Genomic DNA, 16451 nt, shown 5'->3' on the forward strand with positions numbered 1-16451 from the left:
TTTATTTAGTTTTCTAGGGCAACATGCAGTCTAATGGCTACATGTATAGCCAAGTTGACTAACAAACAGCCCACCAAAATGTTGGTAATTATAAGCAGAAACATGTCTAAATCAGGAAGAAATCAACCCTGCACCTCCTGTCAAAACAATTGATCTGCAGTATTAGACTGTATCTCATAGCAAATGTTCTATATTTGCAGGTTAGGGTTGGGTGCGGTCCTCAGATTTCCTTAGATATAGTTGGGCGGTTGCAGATGGGTTATTGGCTATTGCAGGCGGGTGAGGGTGAAGAAACAGCTGACCTTCGCATCACTAATGTGTAACTGCTAGATGCAAACACACATATACACACACACACACTACATGTTCATTACATTTTCATTATGTGTCAGATCCCAGTAAGACTAACTGGGGAACCTAATCAAATCGAACTCATTCATTCATTACAGTAGGGAACTACAGTCACCAGAAAACTGCAAGCCAAAATCATAAGCGAAATTCTCAAATGGGATCGGGGGACATGTTCAGATGCTTGAATTGTTGCAACTTACAGTATAATTCCTTTAGTCTACACCTTGTGGCTCCAAATAACCAAGAAGTGAAGGACTGTCACCAAAAAACAGTCAGACCAAACAAACATCCATGTTCATCGTAGCTACATGTTATGTTCCCATCTTCCATAATCACCTGGCAGTTTCCCTGATGGCAGCACAACTGAACTGCCCCATAAAGTGTCCGTAGAGTGACCATTAGACTCGCCACCGTGCTGACTGAATACGTTTGTAGGGACAACAGTTTTGAAAACATTTATAATTTAATCGCTCTCACATGCCAATAGAGAACCAATAGTGTGCTACCTTTTTGTAGCATTTCTGACAACGCTAATATCTTTTTAAGCTGTAGCTCAGAGTTCTAACATCAGTTCAAGAAATGTAGTTTCTTGGCAACAACACAACTGCTGCTTCACCAGGCTACCCAAGTTATGAGAAGTACAGTTGAAGTCGGAAGTTTACATACACTTAGGTTGGAGTCATTAAAACTTGTTTTTCAACCACATAGAAAATGTGTGGGCAGAACTGAAAAAGTGTGTGCGAGCAAGGAGGCCTACAAACCTGACTCAGTTACACCAGCTGTGTCAGGAGGAATGGGCCAAAATTCACCCAACTTATTGTGGGTAGCTTGTGGAAGGCTACCCGAAATGTTTGACCTAAGTTAAACAATTTATAGGCAATTCTACCAAATACTAATTGAGTGTATGTAAACTTCTGACCCACTGGGAATGTGATGAAAGAAATAAAAGCTGAAATAAATCATTCTCTCTACTATTATTCTGACATTTCACATTCTTAAAATAAAGTTTTGATCCTAACTGACCTAAGACAGGGAATTAACTAGGATTAAATGTCAGGAATTATGAAAAACTGAGTTAAAATGTAGGTTAAGGTGTATGTAATCTTCCGACTTCAACTGTATTTCTCTGCAATTCTCACAATGTTATGTAAGCAAGTTAATTTGTGTCACCAATTTGAGACACAAACTAACGCATTCTGTTTGAGATATAGCTCTATATTTTTGCTTGCAGGATAACATCACTGCTATACTGGACTCTATTTGTCGCAGCTTGTGGAAGCTGAAAGGTGTCTGCAACAAACTGGTCAATAAATACAAAGAACAACTGATTGATGCACTTGCCAGTGATGTGGATGCAGGGAATACCTGATGAAAGAAATCAAAGCTGAAAGAAATCTTTCTCTCTACTATTATTCTGACAATTCACATTCTTAAAATAAAGTGGTGATCCTGACGGACCTAAGACAGGGAATTTTTACTAGGATTAAACGTACTTGGCTAAGGTGTATGTACACTTCCGACTTTAACTGTATATGAGAACAAACCTAGGCTAGTTGTGCACCAACTCCGTCTCCTGTGGTTGGAATCGAAAATAATCAACTCTTGCTCGACTCCGACTCCTGTGGCTGGAGTTGAAGGAGTCGACTCTTGCTCGACTCCCAAAATACGCTGAAACGGATTCGGAAGACTAGGACTGCAATAAGCCAAGATGGCGTGGCAGTGAAGACGTTGTTTGTCGTTCTCATGTGTAAATTCTGTTTTGTTCCGTCATTTTTTGTATATATACAGTATGTCAATATATTTTCAATCTCTTTTTCCATTTTAAATTAAATATAGCTTCCGGCAACCCGCCTCACCCAATGTGATAAGGATCTGCTATTTTTAGACCCTATAGCCAGAACCTCCATCAGAAGCTAGCCATCAGAGGCTAACCAGCTAATTAGCTACTAGTTACTTAGTCATTGTTAGCCACTGCTAGTGGCTTTAACCCTTAGCACAGACCTCAGCTGCTTTTTGCATGGATAATACTTGCATACCGGACTGTTTTTCTCCACTACAACACCGGATTCCTGACCATTACTCCTGATCATCGCAGCTAGCTAGCTGCTACCGAGTGGCCCAGCCCCGAAGCTAGCCTTGGAGCCATACCATCTCCCGGCCTGCTCAGTGGACCCTATGTTCACTCGGCTACACAGCTGATGCTTCCCGGACTCTTCACAAAGACGACTAGAATCCACTACACCACCAGAATCTTGCCGTAAGCTCTGGACCTTTGCATCGGATCATCGCTGCTAGCTAGCTGCTCCTCGCTTTTATCTCTCTCTAATGTCAATATGCCTTGTATACTGTTGTTTAAGATAGTTATCATTGTTTTAATTTAATGCGGAGCCCTGAGTCCCACTCAACATGCCTCAGAGACCTCTTTTGTCCCACCTCGCACACGTGCGGTGACCGCACCCAGCATAACTAGTGCATCCAGAGATGCAACCGCTCTTACTGTCACTCAATGCCAAGGTTTCCTCCACTGAACCCACACCCTACCATACCTCTGTCTGTACATTATGCCCTGAATCCTACCATCTACTCCTTTTATTCTCTGTCCCCAACGCACTAGATGACCAGTTTTGGTTGGCTTCAGCCGTACCCTCATCCTACTCCTCCTCTGTTCCTCGGGTGATGTAGAGGTTTCCCCAGGCGCCCTCATTTGTTGACCTCTGTAACCGTAAAAGCCTTGGTTTCATGCATGTTTACATCAGAAGCCTCCTTCCTACGTTTGTTTTACTCACTGCTTTAGCACATTCCGCCAACCCTGATGTCCTTGTCGTGTCTGAATCCTGGCTTAGGAAGGCCACCAAAAATTTTGAGATTTCCATCCCCAACTACAACATTTTCTGTCAAGATAGAACTGCTGAAGGGGGAGGAGTTGCAATCCACTGCAGAGATAGCCTGCAAAGTTATGTCATACTTTCCAGGTCTATGCCCAAACAGTTCGAGATTCTAATTTTAAAAATGAATCTCTCCAGAAATAAGTTTCTCACTGTTGCCGCCTGTTATAGACCCCCCTCAGCCCCCAGCTGTGCCCTGGACACCATATGTGAATTGATTGACCCCCATCTATCTTCAGAGTTCGTTCTGTTAGGTGACCTAAGCTGGGATATGCTTAACACCTCGGCAGTTCTACAATCTAAGCTAGATGCCCTCGATCTCACACAAATTATAAATGAACCCACCAGGTACAACCCTGATTCCGTAAACATGGTCACCCTCATAGATATTATCCTCACCAGCTTGCCCTCCAAATATATCTTTGCTTTTTTCAATCAGGATCTCAGCGATCACTGCCTCATTGCCTGCATCCGCTCTGGGTCCGCAGTCAAACGACCTCCACTCATCACTGTCAAACGCTCCCTAAAACACTTCTGCGAGCATGCCTTTCTAATCAACCTGGTCCGGGTACCCTGGAAGGATATTGAACTCATCTCATCAGTAGAGGATGCCTGTCGTTCTTTAAAGTAATTTCCTCACCATCTTAAATAAGCATGCCCCTTTCAAAAAATGTAGAACTAAGAACAGATATAGCCCTTGGTTCACTCCAGATCTGACTGCCCTCGACCAACACAAAAACATCCTGTGGCGGACTGCACTAGCATTGAATAGTCCCCGCGATATGCAACTTTTCAGGGAAGTCAGGAAACAATACAAGCAGTCAGTTAGGAAAGCAAAGGCTAGCTTTTTCAAACATAAATTTGCATCCTGTAGCTCTAACTCCAAAAAGTTTTGGGACACTGTAAAGTCCATGGAGAATAAGAGCACCTCCTCCCAGCTGCCCACAGCACTAAGAATAGTAAACACTGTCACCACCGATAAATCCATGATAATCAAGAATTTCAATAAGCATTTCTCTATGGCTGGCCATGCTTTCCTCTTGGCAACCCCAACCCCGGCCAACAGCTCCGCACCCCCCGCAGCTACTTGCTCAAAGCCTCCCCAGCTTCTCCTTCACCCAAATCCATATAGCTGATGTTCTGAAAGAGCTGCAAAACCTGGACATGTACAAATCAGCTGGGCGAGACAATCTGGACCCTCTCTTCATAAAATGATCCGCCGCCCTTGTTTCAACCCCTATTACCAGTCTGTTCAACCTCTCTTTCTTATCGTCCGAGATTCCTAAAGAGTGTAAAGTTGCCGTGGTCATCCCCCTCTTCAAAGGAGGTGACAATCTAGACCCAAACTGTTACAGACCTATATCCATCCTGCCCTGCCTTTCTAAAGTCTTTGAAAGCCAAGTTAACAAACAGATCACTGACCATTTAGAATCCCACCGTACCTTCTCCACTGTGCAATCCGGTTTCCGAGCTGGTCACGGGTGCACCTCAGCCAATCTCAAGGTACTAAACAATATCATAACCGCCATCAACAAAAGACAGTACTGTGCAGCCATCTTCATCGACCTGGCCAAGGCTTTCGACTCTGTCAATCACCGAATTCTTATCGGCAGACTCAACAGCCTTGGTTTCTCAAATGACTGCCTCGCCTGGTTCACCAACTACTTCTCAGATAGAGTTCAGTGTGTCAAATCAGAGGGCCTGTTGTCCGGACCTCTGGCAGTCTCTATGGGGGTACCACAGGGTTCAATTCTTGGGCTGACTCTTTTCTCTGTATATATCAACGATGACGCTCTTGCTGCGGGTGATTCCTTGATCCACCTCTTCATAGAAGACACCATTCTGTATACATCTGGCCCTTCTTTGGACACTGTTAACAAACCTCCAAACAAGCTTCAATGCCATACAACACTCCTTCCATGGCCTCCAACTGTTCTTAAACATTAGTAAAACTAAATGCATGCTTTTCAACCAATTGCTGCCCGCACCCGCCAGCACTAGCATCACTACTCTGGACGGTTCTGACTTAGAATATGTGGACAACTACAAATACCTAGGTGTCTGGCAAGACTGTAAACTCTCCTTCCAGACTCATGTTAAACAACTCCAATCCAAAATTAAATCTATAATAGGCTTCCTATTTCGCAACAAAGCCTCCTTCACTCACGCTGCCAAACATACCCTCGTAAAACTGACTATCCTACCGATCCTCGACTTCGGCAATGTCATTTACAAAATAGCCTCCAACCCTCTACTCAGCAAACTGGATACAGTCTATCACAGTGCAATCGCTTTTGTCACCAAAGCCCCATATACCACTCACCACTGCGACCTGTGTGCTCTCATCGGCTGGCCCTCGCTACATATTCGTTGCCAGACCCACTGGCTCCAGGTCATATATAAGTCTTTATTAGGTAAAGCTCCACCTTATCTCAGCTCACTGGTCACAATAACAACACCCGCCCGCAGCACGCGCTCCAGAGGGTATAGCTTACTGGTCATCCCCAAAGCCAACACCTCCTTTGGCCGCCTTTCCTTCCAGTTCTCTGCTGCCAATGAGTGGAATGAATTGCAGAAATCGCTGAAGTTGGAGACTTATATGTCCCTCACTATCTTTAAACATCAGATATCTGAGCAGCTTACCGATCACTGCAGCTGTACACAGCCCATCTGTAAATAGCCCATCCAACTACCTACCTCATCCCCATATTGTTTTTATTTACTCTGTTGCTCTTTTGCACACCTGTATGTCTACTTGCACATCTATCAATCCTGTGTTAATTTGCTAAATTGTAATTACTTCGCTACCATGGCCTATTTATTGCCTACCTCCTTATGCCATTTGCACACACTGTATATAGACTCTTTCTATTGTATTGACTGTACATTTGTTTATTCCATGTGTAACTCTGTGTTGTTGTTTGTGTCGCACTGCTTTGCTATATCTTGGCTAGGTCGCAGTTGTAAATGAGAACTTGTTCTCAACTGGCCTACCTGGTTAAATAAAGGTGAAATAGAAAAATAAAAAAATGTGCCTTCTAGAAGACTGGCATGATCATGATACCGCCCATTTGCTCATCAACTTAGCCTTTTAATATGGTGGTGTGTAGGAACTATAATATTTCTGCTGTCCGCAGCCTTGACGGTTCACCGGACGTGCTACCTGTCCCAGACCTGCTGTTTTCAACTCTCTAGAGACAGCAGGAGTGATCAACTGACATTTACTCCTGAGGTGCTGACTTGCTGCACCCTCGACAACTACTGTGATTATTATTATTTGACCATATTGGTCATTTATGAACATTTGAACATCTTGGCCATGTTCTGTTATAATCTCCACCCGGCACAGCCAGAAGAGGACTGGCCACCCCTCAGCCTGGTTCCTCTCTAGGTTTATTCCTAGGTTTTGGCCTTTCTAGGGAGTTTTTCCTAGCCACCGTGCTTCTACACCTGCATTGCTTGCTGTTTGGAGTTTTAGGCTGGGTTTCTGTACAGCACTTTGAGATATCAGCTGATGTACGAAGGGCTATGTAAATACATTTGATTTGATTTGACATGGGATGATGCTGCGCACTCTACGCTGATAAGCCTGTTCTTTGCCATGTTATATTATAGCCCTATTCGGACAGGTAGGCTATTACTAGAGACAATGGTCTTGTAATTATTATCCTATGCATGTATGTTACTCCAGATGACAATTCACACAGGATACGTTTTTCCAAACTGCCCCTTGTAATTCTTATTTGCACTTGAGATGCGTTTATGGATAAGAAAGTGCAGTTTAGCGGGGATGCCCTGTTTTGAGATCTATTGCCAAGAACAAGGCTTTCCAAACCTGTTTGCAGAAAGCTACCATCATGTAGGTTTTCACTCCAACCCTAATCTAGCGCATCTGATTCAATAATTAGATAGTTGACATGCTGAATTAAGTTAGTTACAACTGAGGTTGGAGCAAAAACATACAGGAAGGTAGCTCTCCAGGAGTAGGGTCGGAGAGCCCTGACCTAGGACATCAACATCATTTAAATAAGCTATAAGCACAATCCTTTATATTCCACATTTGGTCTCGTTCAACTTCTATTCATTGGCACTATGAAGCTTAGCTTAAACATACTCATTCATAGCCCAATCTATATTTTAACATACTTTGGTGAATTTACGAGGTATTGCTAGACAAGACATTGCGAGATACAGATTACCAAGATATAGACCTGCCTGCCCTGATTAATCGTCTCTCTCTCCTTGGGGAAGCCAAGCCAGAAAAAAGCCATATTACAATCTATGTGTTGTGAGAAAAACGTTGTTTGCTCTATGAACTGTTCATGCCTTGCGACTGTGATGTATAGGCCTGAGGCTGAGATAATAAGAAGACACAGTGGCAGAATAAATTCAACCACACCTTTGTTTCATCACAAACACAGAGAGCAACCTCTGGCTGGTGAAGTCCACAAAGAATATTGCATGTAACAAAACAGCTAAATGACCTACAGCATTGTCAAGCAAGTTAAAGTTCCTGACATTTTTGGACCTCTAAACAACTATTGATTTAGAACCATGCAAGTCGCAAAGAAAACAGGAGCTGCCTCCACTATTCCAACACCATTTCAACTTCAAAATGTCAACATCAACTCACCTATGCTTAGTCTATTACAGTGACAAAAAAAGATAACAAAAACATGTGTGTGTGTGAGTGTAAGTAAAAAACATGTTGACTCACCCTACTTGTAGAGAAACGCCAACGCCATCCTCCTCTCATGTTGACGCAACAGTCTATCACTCTGTCATACAGTACACGCTTTCATTTTTGTTGTCCTAGGCTACCTGGCTAAAATGCTTGCTCGTTAGCCTAACTTCCTTTCATGGGCAACGTTAGTTAGTTAACATTTGCCTTCTATATCTAGCTACATATTCAACTTCCATCCTCTCAGTCCAGGGGCACAATGTATTAATTTATGGTTAGATCAGAATCGCCTTTATAATCATTGGCCAGTACTGAGAATGAAGTAAAACCAGAAGTCCATCAGATCCATGGCTAATTTAGGAAAGGGCCCATTTTAGCTCAGCCAGCTAGACACCGGAGGACAACACAACAAGAGGCACAACGAGTTTCTGTCAATAACATATGCTCTCTCGATGCGATTGGAGTGAAGCCAAATCCAAACTGTCTTCCCGTAATGCTTTTTTTTGGTTTGCCAGGGCCATTCAGCATCAGATAGATTGGCTAGAGGGGCACTGTTTCACTCGCTCGAATGCTTTCTCCGGTGAGATACATTCAACCTCTTGTTTTTGAAACACAGACAAAGATACATTTTTTCTTGGTCAATTGTTTTGGGGAAGCCTGGCTTCCCTTGGCATACATGAATACACGTTACTGGATGCCTACTCTTTAGTGAACTTATGCATGACATTGCAAGCCAAGAAATTGCGAAATTCAGCATTGCAATAGCCTATATCTTTTGATTACCGATGCACAATTCTGCCTGGTGGCCGACATGCCTGGCTGGGGGGGGGCACAGCCAGGCTTAGGTAGGCATGTCGGCCACCAGTGGGTGGGTGGCTACGCCCTTGCAAAGTCATCTAAAATCCATAGATTAGGGCCTAATAAATTATCTCAATAGACTGATTTCCTTATATGAACTGTAACTTTAAAATTGTTGCATGTTGCATTTATATTTTTGTTCAGTATAGTTTCCTCCATTGCAAAAATACTGAATGCTAGGAGTCGATTCCACTTGCCACTCAGAAATGGGAGTCGACGGACAAGGAGATGAGGAATCTATTATTTTGGAGCCGATTCCCCACCACCAACTTTATGCTAGTGTAGTGTGGTATGTAGTATGGTGGTATTCAAGCTGAGTTTGATCAATAAATGCAACAATTATATTTTGATTAGCTAGCTAGTGTCACGCCCTGACCTTAGAGAGACTGTTTATTTCTCTATTTGGATAGGTCAGGGTGTGATTTGGGTGGGCATTCTAGTTTTCTATTTCTTTGTTGGCCGGGTATGGTTCCCAATCAGAGGCAGCTGTCCATCGTTCTCTGATTGGGAATCATACTTAGGCAGCCTGTTTTCCACCTGAGTTTGTGGGATCTTGTTTTTGTACAGTTGCTGTGTAGCCCTGCAGAACTTTACGTTCGTTAATCTTTTGTTGTTTTTTGGTGTTCATTCTAAATAAATTAAGATGTACACTTTCCACGCTGCGCTTTGGTATCATTCCGACGATGGACGTAACAGCTAGTTAATGTTAACTTGCTTGTCCAAAGTCCAGCAGCTAGCCTCTGACACCAGTCAGCCGAAATCTAACTAGTTAACGAACAGGCAAAGAAAGGTAGCTAGCTAAATAGGTTATCGAAGGTTTTACCATAAATGACTTGAGCCATCTAGCTAGAGACAGACAACAACAGCTGACCTCAACACACATTGTAGCTAGCTATGTCTAGCTAGCTAGCTAGCTACATCAGATCAAAACCAACACCAAACTTAAGGCAAATTGTCATGCTGCTACCTTACAATGCATGCAATGGGCTAGGTACCTCATACTCCAAGCAACGGTAATTACTAGCCACATTTCACTGTTAGACAGGACACAACTCAATCTGCTGAGAAAACAAATTACTAGCTAATGTTACATGTAAATAGCACCTCGATTGTGCACTGACTGCAGTGTGCAAATGCATGCTTGGAAAAACCCACCAGCTTCTAACAGCCATAATAAATTCCAGTATGCACCTTCTCCTGTCGTTTTTACATTTTAATACACGTGTGCTGATCAACAGTGCCAAAGAACAACTTTACCATGTGTTTGATATTTTTCAACAACTCCAGTGCATGGTTCTAGGGGAGGGGGCTTTTGTCCCCCCAAACCAGAATTATTTAAATGTATAGGATTTATAACTAGCTTTAGGCTAGAAACAAGCTGTAAAAGGCACAAGAAAGACCCGGCTCTAGCGCACATGGGGATATCTTTGTTTAGTCTCTATGGCTGAGTTATACGACCTTCAAAAGCCAATGACGTAAAACTCTTACTTTGATTTCAATGGGTATTGAGTCATATTTTACAATGTAAGACTGTCACAGCCAATTGAGTACCACAGTATGAGTTATAATACCCATCAAACCTAGCGGTCAAACAGGGAATTTGTTTTTCACATAGGGGATTTTAGAAACACATGAAATAAGGTCTGTGATTCGTGTAGACTTACCCCGGCGTGAGGTTTTGTTAACCGTGTAAATCTCTCTAGGAGAAGGTGACTTTTATCAACATTACTAGAAGACAAAACAGCTCAATCAATCAAGCCTGGCGGTCTTGTAGGTATAAACGCAAAGCTTGCATTCATTTAATGCTTGAAAGGGTAGTGTAATAGGATAATGTCTTAGTGTGGCGTGTGAAGAATACAATACTTTATCTTGAATGCAGTACAAATCACATTGTTGTGGGAGCACCTCCTCTAAGATTATGAATTAGGCTGTTTGAGAAGGTTTGAATCACAGCCTACACATTATTCGAAATACAATAGACCAACATAGCTACTGTAATAGGTCAAAACTGTGTGCTGGAAAACCTTGGTAGAGCATGAGTGTAGTTGGCATTGTTGTGCTCATGTGAATTTCCTTTTTTTTTGGCTTCAAACCAATGCCTACTTCTCACTTAAAACAGAGTTTTTTAAATCATCTTAGCGATAACAGCTACAACCCATGTGACAGACGTACCCAGACACCCCTGGGTGTCATCCGTTTGTCTGCTTCTACAGAACTTCCCATCCACCGCTCTAGATCCGAAGCTTGTTAATGTCTATCAAGGTGACAGGTGGCGGCTTCCCCAAGCTGCGGCAACAAAAAATACTTTTGCAGATGGGTAGTGAAGATGGTGAGGGTTTGGGAGAATAATTGGCTGGGAGGAGACAGACCTTGTCCTGGCATGGGACTGGGACATGACGAGCATGTGTCTCCACTGGGTTGACAAGAATTGAGTAGTCTCTGCTAATAGTATGACTTCCTAAAATGTGCCCAACTGTTGAATGTACCAGCCAGGAGGTCAGTGCCAGTCGTCACAACGGGCACTCTCAGACAGCTCATTGACATGAAGACTGTGAAGGGATTAAGTCAATAACATCAGCCGCCAATGTTCAATCAACCACTTAAACAGCTCTCTGGGGAACCTCAGTTAGGCTACAATCTTTTGAAGGTCCAATGCCGCCATTTTAATCTCAATATCAAATAATTTCTGGGTAACAATTAAGTACCTTACGGTGATTGTTTTAAATTAAAAAAGTCAAAAAATAAACAAAAATAGCTTCGTAGCATGGACATACTACTCAAGCTAAAATTGTTAGGACTGTCTGGGAATGGGGAAAACTGAAAACTAGCTGTTATTTGCACAGAGGTATGGAACTCTTTTTTAATGGTCTGTTAACTAATTATCCGCCTGGTGATTTAGGCAGGTGAAATGTCATGGTCATTGTATGGAGGAGACCAAGGCGCAGCGTGGTAAGCGTACATACTTATTTAATTTAAGAAAGAACACTGAACAAACTATCACAACAAACCGTGACACTAATTTGCGTAGTGCAGACAGGCAACTGAACATAGAATAAGATCCCAAAAACTACCCATGGAATATGGCTACCTAAATATGGTCCCCAATCAGAGACAATGATAAACAGCTGCCTCTGATTGAGAACCAATCCAGGCAACCATAGACATATAAACACCTAGACTTACAAAAACCGCTAGACATACAAAAACCACTAGACAGTACAAAAACTAAACAAACCACCCTCGGCACACCCTGACCTAACCAAAATAATAAAGGAAACAAAGATAACTAAGGTCAGGGCATGACACAAAAACGTCATCCCACCAAAACAGGCAGGAATATCAAAGAGCTCATACACTAAATGGGCATTTTCATAATTTTCACAATTTCAGAGTATTATTGCAACCTCAGTCTGGAAATATATATAAAACACAGGAAAATCATGTATTTGACTAATATAAAAAAGAAATGTCCTCTCACTGTCAACTGCGTTTATTTTCAGCAGACTTAAGTGAAAATATTTGTATGAACATAACAAGATTCAACAACTGAGACATAAACTGAACAAGTTCCACAGACATGTGACTAACAGAAATGGAACAATATGTCCCTGAACAAAGGGGGAGTCAAAATCAAAAGTAACAGTCAGTATCTGGTGTGGCCACCAGCTGCATTAAGTACTGCAGTGCATCTCCTCCTCAACGACTGCACCAGATTTGCCAGTTCTTGCTGTGAGATGTTACCCCACTCTTCCACCAATGCACCAAGGCACCTGCAAGTTCCCTGACATTTCTGTGGGGAATGGCCCTAGCCCTGACCCTCCGATCCAACAGGTCCCAGACGTGGGCAATGGGATTGTGATCTGGGCTCTTCGCTGACCATGGCAGAACACTGACATTCCTGTCTTGCTGGAAATCACGCACAGAATGAGCAGTTTGGCTGGTGGCATTGTCATGCTGGAGGGTCATGTCAGGATTAGCCTGCAGGAAGGGTACCACATGAGGGGGGAGGATGTCTTCCCTGTAACGCACAATGTTGAGATTGCCTGAAATGACAACAAGCTCAGTCTTATGATCTTGTGACACACCGCCCCAGACCATGATGGACCCCCCACCTTCAAATCGATCCCGCTCCAGAGAGTACAGGCCACGGTGTAACGCTCATTCCTTCGATGATGAATGCAAATCTGACCATCACCCCTGGTGAGACAAAACCGCGACTCGTCAGTGAAGAGCACCATTTGCCAGTCCTGTCTGGTCCAGCGACGGTGGGTTTGTGCCCATAGGCGACATTGTTGCCGGTGATGTCTGGTGAGGACCTTACAAAAGGCCTACAAGCCCTCAGTCCAACCTCTCTCAGCCTATTGAGGACAGTCTGAGCACTGATGGAGGGATTGTGCGTTCCTGGTGTAACTCGGGCAAATTTTGTTGCCATCCTGTACCTGTCCCGCAGGTGTGATGTTCGGATGTACCGATCCTGTGCAGGTGTTGTTACACGTGGTCTGCCACTGGGAGGACGTTCAGCTGTCCGTCCTGTCTCCCTGTAGGGCTGTCTTAGGCGTCTCACAGTACGGACATTGCAATTTATTGCCCTGGCCACATCTGCAGTCCTCATGCCTCCTTGCAGCATGCCTAAGGCACGTTCACGTTCACGTTCACACAAAAAGCTAGATTCTTTACATCCACTGTTTCACAAGATGACAGCCTGGTGTGCTGGTTTTCTCAGGAGTCCCTAAAACATTAAGCAGCACGAATTACAATTTCATATTCATGTCATAACACTAGCTAGCTAGTCAGCTAACTTACTAAATAGCGATTTCCGTAAATTAACTTTATGATAAAAAATATTCCGAATCGTTTGTCTCTACACTAACTAACATATTCCTCTCAATTGTAATTTTTTTGCTTGACTCATTATGACGTTATAATTATTTACATTTGCTTCCACCGTGATATTTTGTTAGCCCTCTTTGCTGAAGAAAATCACCAGTGAAGGATGGCTTACGCCAAATTCCTCATTGGAACCACTCGATAGGACCCAAATGCATAGTGAGTGCTCTAACTCACACTTGCGGTGGTCTGGAGCAATGAAGCAGTGTCGCTGGATCCCTCTATGTCCCGCGGTGTAAGCTCGCAACTTTTAAAGGAGGAACCACTGTATATACTGTATACTGAATCCTTCACTATCTATTACATCTTAACTGCTCTGTCACTGCTCATCCATATATGTTATACCTATATATTCTCCTCTCATTCCTTTACTAGATTGGGTGTATTAGGTTTAGTTGTGGAATTTGTTAGATATTAGGTTTTGTTGTGGAATTGTTCGATATTACCTGTTAGATACTGCTGCACTGTCGGATCTAGAAGCGTAAGTACTTAGCTACACTCACAATAACATCTGCTAACCATGTGTAAGTGACCAATAAAAGTTGATTTGATTTGAGACGACCTTGTCTACCCATTGTATGGGTCAGGGATTTATTAATAGTTGTGTATAAATCCTGGGAGAAATTAATACAATTATTGTTTTGACAAATTTGTGACACCTGGCTATATGCCTGTGAGGAGTCTGTAGTTCATTAAAGTCATTGAGAGAGTCTTGCTGTAATATCGATAGAAAAGCTATTTTGAAGAGGCATATAATGTTGGGGTTATAGTACTGACAAAACAAAGAGAATGTATCCTATGCTCCATGTCACTGAAGCAGCCTCTTTTCTTCTTACTTCCTTAGGCAATCTAACTGACCATCTGAATATAGTCCAGGCCTTCCTAGCCGAGGCGAAGCAATGAAGCCGCCGAGTGGATTTTGCTGTGTCATTAATCACAGCTCACTTGTCCTGCAGTTTCTCTTTTGTTATTATGTCAATTACTTTATTTTTTTCATTTTGACTACCCAAAGTGACAAACTGCCACTCTAACCCATTTATAATGGCTTAAAGCTAGACTATTTTGTTTGGCACCTCTTTCTTCCCCATCCAACACACTCGCACGCACACACCCACTCCCTCCATTGCACCACAAAGAGTGTATCTTGTGAGATGTGTGATATATGTCAAACGAACATCAGACCAAGTGCATGCAGTGTGAAATGACTGATGCTTACTCATCTATCTGAAACTGTTATACCGCTATTCCTATTACTGATATCAACCTGTTGCATACAACAAGCCATTTAGCACTTTTGTTCATTCTGCAACACCCTAAATGCTAAATGTTGCCAATGCAATACAGGCTAATGTCAGCACAATACCAACAGAGGGTGCTAGAGTGTTTGTGGCCTGTATCAGCACTGGTGTGGTGCACTGGCCTGTGTTATGACAAAGACAGAGAACAAGGGCACGTCTTTAGAACGGTCGCTGCAATTTACTGTCTTGCTGGTAAGCAACTCCAGAGTAGATTTGTCTTTGTGTTGTAGGTTATTGTCCTGCTGAAATGTGATTCCTTCCCCAGTCCCTGGTGTAAAGCAGACGGAAGCAGGTTTTCTTCTAGGATTTTGCCTGTGCTTAGCTCCATCCCATTTATTTTCATCCTGAAAAACTCCCCAGTCTTTACCAATGTCAAGCATACCCATACCATGATGCAGCCACCACCATGCTTGAAAATAAGGAGGCAGTTACTCAGTGATGTGTTGTATTTGCCCCAAACGTATGCATTTAGGCCAAAAAGTGTATTCCTTTGATGTGTTTTGTTTTCTTCTTCAGTGTTACTTTAGTGCCTTGTTGCATACATATTCAGATGTTGGAATATTTTTATTCTGTATATTTTTATTCTTATTTTCACTCTGTCATTGGTGACATCGATAAGCAGTTTCCTTCATGTCCTGCAGCTCAGTTCAGAAGGACAACTGCATCTTGGATGTGTCTGGGTGGTTTATGACATCATCCACAGCATAATGATTAACTTGACCATGCTTAGATATATTAAATGTCTGATTTGTTAATGTTAACCATCTACCAACCACTGCCCTTCTTCATGACGCTTTCAAAAAGCTCCCTAGTCTTTGTAGTTGAATTTATGCTTAAAATTCAGTACTTGACTGAGGGACCTTACAGATGTTTTATGTATGGGGAACAGAGGAAGGGGTAGTCATTAAAAAAGAATGTCAACCTCTTATTTCACACAGTGAGTCCATGTAACTTATGTGATTTGTTAAGCCACATTTTACTTCTGAACTAATTAAGGCTTGCCTAAACAAAGGGGGTGAATATTAATGCGACTATATTTTACTTATTTAATTTTAATGAATTTGTAAATATGTGTATCATTTTATTTTCACTTTGACATTATGGAGTATTCTGTATAGATCAAAAACATGTTTTACTTTAACACAACACCATGTGAAAAAGAGGGTGCAGACTTTCTATAGGCTCTGTACTTTACACCAAAGTGATTAAAAAACAAACTAACGTTGTTAATGCAATACAGGCTAATGTCAGGCCAATACCAACGGAGGGGTGCTAGAGTCTGGTGGTTGAGGCCTGTATCAGCCCTGGTGGACTAGCCTGTGTCATGACAAAGACAAACAGGGGAACAAGACAAGGGTGAGTATTTAAAACTGTCTCTGCCCCCTGCCAGGAGAATCTTTCAGCAGCCACTACACTTCTGAACAGCTGCCTAATGGGGCTAGTGAACCTAGGAGCCGCAGTAAAAACAAAATGACAGCTTGAAGATAATTA

General features: G+C 42.5%; 1 protein-coding gene across 2 annotated transcripts in view; it reads left to right on the plus strand.

The window, feature by feature from the left end:
• LOC115146677 (tonsoku-like protein) overlaps positions 1 to 16195 on the plus strand; it is a 44852-nt gene extending 28657 nt beyond the window's left edge. For both annotated transcript variants that reach the window (XM_065004322.1, XM_065004323.1), the window contains one exon: positions 14507 to 16195. In XM_065004322.1, coding sequence (XP_064860394.1) covers positions 14507 to 14519 — 13 coding nt within the window. In that variant the 3' untranslated portion in view covers positions 14520 to 16195. The remainder of the gene's footprint in view (positions 1 to 14506) is intronic.
• Positions 16196 to 16451: the final 256 nt, after the last annotated feature.

The sequence above is a fragment of the Oncorhynchus nerka genome, linkage group LG18, assembly GCF_034236695.1.
Source record: "Oncorhynchus nerka isolate Pitt River linkage group LG18, Oner_Uvic_2.0, whole genome shotgun sequence".
Lineage (NCBI taxonomy): Eukaryota > Metazoa > Chordata > Actinopteri > Salmoniformes > Salmonidae > Oncorhynchus > Oncorhynchus nerka.